The sequence below is a fragment of the Mirounga angustirostris genome, unplaced genomic scaffold (genome assembly GCF_029215605.1).
Source record: "Mirounga angustirostris isolate CCGP_5_RB_7025 unplaced genomic scaffold, mMirAng1.0.hap1 SCAF_6, whole genome shotgun sequence".
Taxonomy (NCBI): domain Eukaryota; kingdom Metazoa; phylum Chordata; class Mammalia; order Carnivora; family Phocidae; genus Mirounga; species Mirounga angustirostris.
In genome coordinates, this window is record NW_026991714.1 from 51,662,138 (window position 1) to 51,670,209 (window position 8,072).

General features: G+C 47.3%; 1 protein-coding gene across 4 annotated transcripts in view; it reads left to right on the forward strand.

Moving 5' to 3' along the window:
• The window catches only part of KIAA0040 (KIAA0040 ortholog), a 35,303-nt gene extending 30,544 nt beyond the window's left edge, over positions 1-4,759 (forward strand). For all 4 annotated transcript variants that reach the window (XM_045877404.3, XM_045877406.3, XM_064594284.1 and 1 more), the window contains one exon: positions 1,199-4,759. In XM_045877404.3, the coding sequence (XP_045733360.1) occupies positions 1,332-1,631 (300 nt within the window). In that variant the 5' untranslated portion in view covers positions 1,199-1,331 and the 3' untranslated portion in view covers positions 1,632-4,759. The remainder of the gene's footprint in view (positions 1-1,198) is intronic.
• The last annotated feature ends 3,313 nt before the right edge of the window (positions 4,760-8,072 follow it).

Sequence of the window (8,072 nt, forward strand, 5' to 3'; positions counted from 1 at the left end):
TCTGGGTGTTCGGTGCATCTCTGTGTGGCCTTAGACATATCACCTCCCCCATACTGGGCCTCAGATTCTTAGTCTTTAAGCGAGAGCATTGGTTGGGATGATCTCTAAAGTCTCCAGCCTGAAAATCGATGAGTCTTTGATCTTTGGGTCCCAGGCCATGTCTGTACCAGAAGGTCTTTTGAATTTCCTTGAAACATGCTGCCCTCCAAGTCTTTAGACACAAGAATCTGTGGATTCCAGAACCAAAGGAGCCTGTTAAGACTTCATACTCAAGAGCTGAGGCCTAAGATGTATGTGGAGAGGTGAAGGGGGTACCAGTGGAAGAAGGGCCACTCTGTACAAGCGACCAGAACAGCCCAGGCTGTAAGTTGAGCTCGGGGTGGCAGTAGGGACCCCATCCCAGTTTCCAAACACCATTGCTGAGCAGCCTGCAAGGCTCCTTTTCCACTGCAAAGAACAGGAACAGGCAGAGAAAGAGACTTGGGAATATTTGGTTGAGGGACAGAAAGCAAGGATGAGGACAATGAGAGAGAGGACGGTAGAAACAGAGGGAACCAGCAAATGGTCTCCCACTGCAAAGCTCGGTGAGTCCTCTTTGGGCACAGGAGTGGGATGTAAGGAGGGAGGAGATGGAGCGGAGAACAGAGCATGAAGGCAGGGGTGAGACAGGCTGAGGACCACTGACCTCTTAGTCTGGTGGAGATCGAAGCCCCTTATGACAGGTAGCAAGATTTAGACATTTCACCTTGTGCTTAAGCTTTAGAAAATATTGAAAATGGCAAGTTGTATTCATAGAAAGTCACATACAGCTCTCCCATGAGTAGTACGTGTTCGGTACCTATCAGGCGAGCTGCAGGGAGAAAAGATTGAGAACTGCTCTTGTAGAGGCACCAACCCCTACCCAGAACGCTGAATCTGCACTTGACTCATTTATCCAGCAAATGCTGAGCACCTGCTACATGCCGGGTGTGATACACTATTAATTCTTGTACACTAAGCCCTATATAGTGTGTATAAGAATTAGTACCTACTTAAATGCATGCATTTATTTTGTTTATTGTGTTTCAATACCATTTCAGTGAACTCTGGAAATCTCCAATTCCCTCCCTTTCCCCAAGCCTAAAAAATATGATGTTGTTAAAAATCATAGACCATTCCCGCTGCATTTCTCTTGAATTGTCTGTTTTGCTCTCTTCAGCTTCTAACATTGGCATGCCCAAACCCAAAGCTGGAAGAGGAATAAGTTACAAGTGGACAAGACTGCATCCTCTTGAGCCCAGGACTTGCTAGTGAGCTGAGAGTTTCCCTTGGCCCCAGTCTAGCAAAGCACCATGGAGAAAATCAGCTCCTTCTTCAGCCTCATTTGGGACACCATCTTGACCAAACACCAAGAGGGCCTCTTCAACACCATCTGCCTGGGCGTCCTCCTGGGGCTGCCCCTGCTGGTGGTCATCACCTTCCTCTTCATCTGTTGTCATTGCTGCTGGAGCCGGCCAGGCAAGAATGGCCAACAGCCAGAGCGAAACAAGGGGAAGAAGAGGAAGAAGAAGAAGAAGGCTGAAGAAGACCTCTGGATCTCTGCTCAACCCAAGCTTCTCCAGATGGAAAAGAGGCCATCACTGCCTGTCTAGTTAGGCAGGAAGCATAGGCGTCCTTCCTCGGGGGCTAAGCCACCTTCTAACTACACACAGGCTAGAGAGCAGCAATCCCTAAAGTGATGCGCTTATGTCCACAGAAGAACTAACCAAGGGACAAACCTCAGGCTGAGTGCCCCACCAGAGGACAGCCCAGGAAGAACACGGACAATTCTTGGGTACTGTCTTGGCAGCTATGTGTCCAGTAGCAATGCTCTTTGCCACAGACTCAGGCATGCCTTCCACCTATCTCTAGCAAGCTCCATATGCAAAAGCACAAAGAACATTTGTCCATACATCTTGACATGTCTCCCAAATGCACACACATGCACACACATATACACACACATTCAGGCAACGGGTACCTGGACAAATATATTCTGTTCATCAAATGGCCATTGAATATCTACTTTGCGCAAGTACATTATCTGCTCTCCCAAAAATGTCTCATAGGAAGGCCCGGCCAGATTCTAGCACACATGCACAATTATATAACCAGGCAAGGTACCTCTGCACTGTCTACCCATCTACCACTCAGGTTAGAGATATGTGCTTTCTTGTTCCTATCCCTCCACAACGTTTTACTGGAAATCCTCATATTTGGACATTCCAGCAACCTGGTACAGTTCCCATCCCTGTATATTGATACAGACACACAAAGTTCCCATGTTTCTCATCTGGGAGGCAAAGTTTAAAGTGGGAAGGATCAAAATTCATTGAAAGCACCATCTTGCAACTCATGACAAGGTCCCCATTTCCACTGATAGGTATCTAATGTTGCCTAAGACCTCTCTTTGAGACGCTACCCCCAGAACCACTCGACAAGGTGCCCTTCTCCAAGCACAAACAAACAGCTCTTGGAAGTGACTTCTAGAATTATCTGGAAACCAGGCATACTCCATCCACTTCAGTGAACTGCAGTTGTGGACCTGGGCAGTGTCTGTTTTACAGATAGGAAAGGGATGTTACACCTGAGCTAGGGATCTCCTGTGTAACCAAAGCTTTTCAGCAGGGAAGGAATTAAGACAATTTCTGGTACAGTCTCCCAGAAGGCACACTGGAAACGCTTTCATAAGGTTGTAATAGCTGCATGGTATGCTGCAGATGGGATACAGAAGTTATAGAGCGTAAACGAAAGTAGAAGGAAGCTATATAGAGGTTTAGTCATATTTATCTCGAAGCTCAGGCAAGTGCCTTGCACACAGTAGGTACTTAGAACTGTCTGTGGTTGCTGTTGGGTATGCAATGATGTTAAGGGTAAATGTGTAATACCTCGCTGATCCCCCCAAGTGACCTTCTTTCCTGAGCCCACTAATTGCTGCAAAGGATGGAAGGTGGGCATTGAATGCTCCCCAGAGGCTGCATGCAGAACCAACAGTCAGGTTGACGTGGGTGCCCTGAGACCCATGATGACAGGTAGACTAGGTCCACAGGGAGTTGAGGAGAGTGTCTCCCCAGCAGGCTGAGGTTGGGAGGCCGAGTTAATCCATTTACATGATGAACTGGTTGGTATTTTGATTGTATTGTGACCATATTACAAAGATGGAGACTTCCCAAATTGAGAGAAGGTTGTGCTCTGAAAGGTCACTTGCACATCTGCTGGGTAGCTCTCTTGAAATATTTCCCCACAAAAGCTGTTCTAAATGGCAGTAAAATTGCAATTTAATTAACAATGTAGCTAAACTTTGATAGCTGTTCTGCAAGATTGTGTTCATGGACAAATGTAGGCTGTTCACTCTGCTAGGCTGGCTGGTGCTCACATGCCCTGCAGGAAGACTCCAGGCTTGAGGAGGGCAGGCATCTGGTGGTGACCACTGCGCCAGGGTCTTCTAACGGGCCGCCCTGTAGGTCATAATTCAGGCCTTCGTGTATTTTAGAACCAGTCACACCCACCTTCTCATACCAAGGGGCCCCAAATGCCCTGGGCACTCAGACCCCCTACTCCTTAACCCCTTTGAGCAGAGAAAGAAGCACTTTCTGCTTCTCTGTCCCCTTGTACATGGACAGCCTGTCAGGGAGCATCTAGCTGTCCCCTTCCCGTCACAGGATGACCGCTCATCACCCCACACCAAATGCACGTGCCTCCCCACGCCGGCCACTGCCCACTGGGACCAGCTACCCTTCCTGCCTCCAATTCTCAAGCCCCCTAAGATGGATGACTTGGGGAGACACAGAGCTGATGGCTGAGGCTGGGTGTCAGATGTGATCTAGGAGAGAGGATCACTCAGATCAGGGACCACACAAGTAACACGGTTGCCATGGCAACTGGCTGCTAGTTTGAATTAAGACGGCAGTCGGTTGTCATTGCCATGACAAGGCCTCTGTCTCCAGGGGCACTGCCCTGCTGTCTCCTAATCAAATGGACCTGAACTACCTCCGGGCACGAAACACCCAGAAACTCACTTCTCTGTTGCTTAGGACTCAGGAGACCCAGATGCTGAGCGAGGCTTATGTTTTCTCCTCCCCAGCCTCCCCTGACAACCTCCACCAGGGTCTCTCCAACACTGCCCGGGGTGCCCTAGGCCCTCAAACTTCTGTTTAATACCTGGATCCGTGTGAGGGGCCCAAGGCAATCATCAGAGCCATTCCCTGTTCTCCCCACTCATCCTCGTCTTTCTCTCCCGTGTTTTCTTCTCTTATTCCTGTTTCTCCCAGCACCACCATCCCAGGTCCGGCCCTTTCTTTATTCCTCTTCACTTTTACTCCTTCTCCCCAGCCTCTGCCCCAGAACTGCCACCGGCAGCCAGGGGTGCCTCGGGACCGGAGCCTGCTTGGCCCATCTTGGAGAGTTTAATCTAATGGAGGCAAAAAGATAGATAAAGAACAGGTTTCCTAAACCAGCACAGGCTTGGGGAGGAGCTCCCAGGCCGAGATCGGAACAGCTCCTGCCAAACTCGGCCACCACCATCAGAGGAGGCCTTCCTCCCTCTGCTCAATGTATTTGCTTTTTTATTTCCTGGGGGAAAGGAAGGGGAAGGGGAAAATGTAGAAAAAGGGCAGTCACCTTTTGGAAAAGAGTATAAATGGTCCAAGCTGTATAGTATTTGTCAGTATTTTTTTTTTCTAGAAAATTCAAACACGTGCAAAAGAAAAATTTATTTAAATAAAAGACTTTGAAAATAAAAGGCCATGCCTGGTTTCCTTACCTGTTGTCATCAGTTACTTTCTTGACATCCAATATTGCCCTCTCCCAGACATCACTCAGAAATGACAAAGGCAGCGACTCCCACTAGGACACAAAAGACCCAGCTGTCCCGCGGCTCTGCCTTCCCCCTGACAGAGTTATAGCTCAAAGGACCAAGACCAGGCTCTCGCATCCCTGCCCGCAGAGCAGACACCTCAGAGACCAGGCACCTGAGAGGCGCAAGCTGCAGGAAAAACACTGATTGATGCTCTCTAGTGACTCTTAGCGTTCCCTTCAATGAGGTCAATCAAGGTCGTCTTAAAGGAGAAAGAGGAAAATAGCAAAAACCAAGTAAAAAATAGACCTCTAAGTTAAATCCAGTGTTGGGAAAGGGGGAGATCCAAAGTCTCTATAGTAGCTGCTGGGGAGACAGATACATACATAGTTAGATGCACAGATAGATACATACATAGATACCTACGTTCATAGTTAGAGACATAGGTACTTAGATACCTAGATAGCTAGCCAGACAGGAAGACACACATAGGTATGTATAAATGCCCATCTTTTTTTCAAGGGGACCACACCTTTGCACTGGTTGTGAAATGGGATGATGTCGATGCTCCAAAGTCCTCCCTTGATGATGCTAAGCCAGCCATTAAGCAGAAGCCCTCTAGAGCAGTGCTGTCCAATAGAAGTAGAGAAGATGGAAATGTTCTCTGTCTACACTGTCCAATATGGTGCCATTCGCTACATGTAGCTATTTAAATTAATTAAAATTAAAGGTCCAGTAGCTGAGTTATACCAGCCATAGTTCAAGTGCCCGACAGCTGTGCGTGCCTAGCAGCTACTAGATGCTTGGTGGGGACAAGGGTGGCAGAGTGGTCAAACAGGCTGACAAAACTCTGTGTTCATTACATTTCAGTTAAGGCTTAGGGAGACAGATCTATGGCACCGGCGCCCCCTATGTCCTCTTTCCCCCAAGGCAGGCTGACATTCCTGTAGTTTTAGTTGATTCCTAGGCTCCCTTCCCCATTGCCACACACTCCGCAACAGCCCAAGGAGACAGTCTTTATTCAGCTCTCTGTTCTTTCCTCCAGGACTTCCAAAACTTTCCAGGAGAGAGCAGAGACTGTTGCCCAGAAACCACAGGTAGGCAACAGCTGCAGCATACCTGAGAGGATGCCAGGGCTAAACGCCACCAGCCCCACCTGCCCAGGCTCAGCCTTGTCCGCGGTGCTGAGCATATGGATCTGGACAATGCTTTGAGCGCTCTCAACTCACCAGAACTCTCTGTGCTGGCCCCTTGCCCTTTGATTTTAGCATTTTTCCCCAATTCAAAGTCACAGGATTACAGGACTAGGAAAAAAAAAAAAAAGAGTTCCTTCAATACAGCTGTCTGTCCCCATCATGGGGACAAATACCTGTGATCCTCCATTCGGGAATGGTCATGCATGCATGTATCTAACTCCCTCTTTGAGATTACTTATTCCATTACCATTTTTGGCTCTTTACTAGATGCCAGCGACACAGAGTGGCCCTGGAGGGGCTCACAGCCTGGCTGGGGGTGGGGAGAGGCAGACAAGCTAATCGATCATTACAGCTCAGTGTGGTCACTGCTTCCACATTGGGCTAGGACTCAGGACTAAGGGTGTCCTGATTCTGATGCTAAGTCCACCTCCCACTGGCTATGGAATTTAGGCCATGACTTAATCTCTGTAAAGATTAACCTGTATAGGAGAGTGAACGATAGTCCCTCTCTCACAGGGACAGAGCAATAAATAAGATAAAGCATATAAAGCGTTCAGCATAGAGCCTCTGCAAACGTTAGTTGTTGTAATTAAGGGTAGAAGGAAGATAATGAGAGAGTTGTATCCTTGAAGCCAAAGGAGAAGAAACTTTCCAGAAGAAAGCAAGTCCATAGAGTCAGATGATGCAGACAGATCAAATGAGATAGGGGATGAAAATAATGTGCATTTTCTATTCCTCTTGGCGTGATATGTTCCATAATTTCACCACACACTGCACAGCCTATAATATTACCGATACTGCCAATTTGCAGTATGTGATGGGTAGGGTACCTACTCACCCCTGCCTCAGCCCCTCCTGCGCACAACCAAACCACCCTGTGTGACAGTGCCCCCTGGTGGCCAGATCAAGAAAGACTTTTAGTCAACATCTTTACACTTCCTATGGTGTTTCCCTTAGAGCATCAGTCCAGCTAGATGGTTGGGCTTTGAATTAAATGTGCTAAAGACTCACTGGGTTTTATGTGATGTTCACGAATCCTTCAGGGCCGAGATTGCCATGCTCACCTGACAGATGAGGGATTTTCATAACCTTAAGTCTTAATTGTCATTACATATTTTTGGTGAAGTATTTCATGGTTTACATCACGGCCTCCAAGAAAGCTTCCCTAACCACACAAGTCTTCCAGATCACAGCAAAATCAGACTATGCAGCACTGTGTGTGTTCCTGTCTTCCTGCTCTCCCCTCGCACCCCATCCTCATTAGAAGTAGCTTTTGTGAGGCCTGAAGAGTAACTATCTTACCACCTTATTTCCAATAACTAGAATGGAGTTAAGTACATACCATACCCTAAATAATGTATTGATTAGGGGGAAAAAAGAAAAGAAAAGGGATGACTGGAGTGTTTCTTACATGTGCAGATTCCCCGTCCCTCTGCCCTTCGGATAGATCTACTAAGTCTAGGGTGGGTCCGGACCACCTGCTCTTCTAACAAGCACTCTAGGTAATTGCCAGTGGTCCCTGAACCACACCTTGAGAAATATTATCTACTCAGAAAACAACAACAACAAAAATTCTGTGGTCAAATAAGTTTGCAAGATACTATATAACATGACTTCCCCTCTCTACCCCATGAGATCTGCAGTCGTGCCTCACATTAAAGGTTCTAACAGGTACTATAGTAAAGAAACTAGTGTAACGCCCCTTAACTCAGACTTTTCCCAAGCTTATTTGGCCATGAAACCTTTTTTTTTGGCAGATCTGGAGGGGCAAGTGTCCCAAGGAACACCATTTGGGAAACGCTGCCATGGAGGGTTCATGTACATCTCAATTCATATCATCCCCAAGGAATCCCAGTCTGACTCGTTCTCACTCTGCCTTTATCTTTCTTCCATTTGTGAGCTGTAACAATCCCTCTGGTGACTATCCACAGCACACACACCCTAGAGCTGGCTAGAGATACACCGCTGTCAAGGGAAAAAAAGAAGAGGAAAAAGAAGAAAGAAAATCCAAATGTTTTGATTGCAGTTATAAGCACTCAAGGTCCAAGCCCTCTTACCACCTA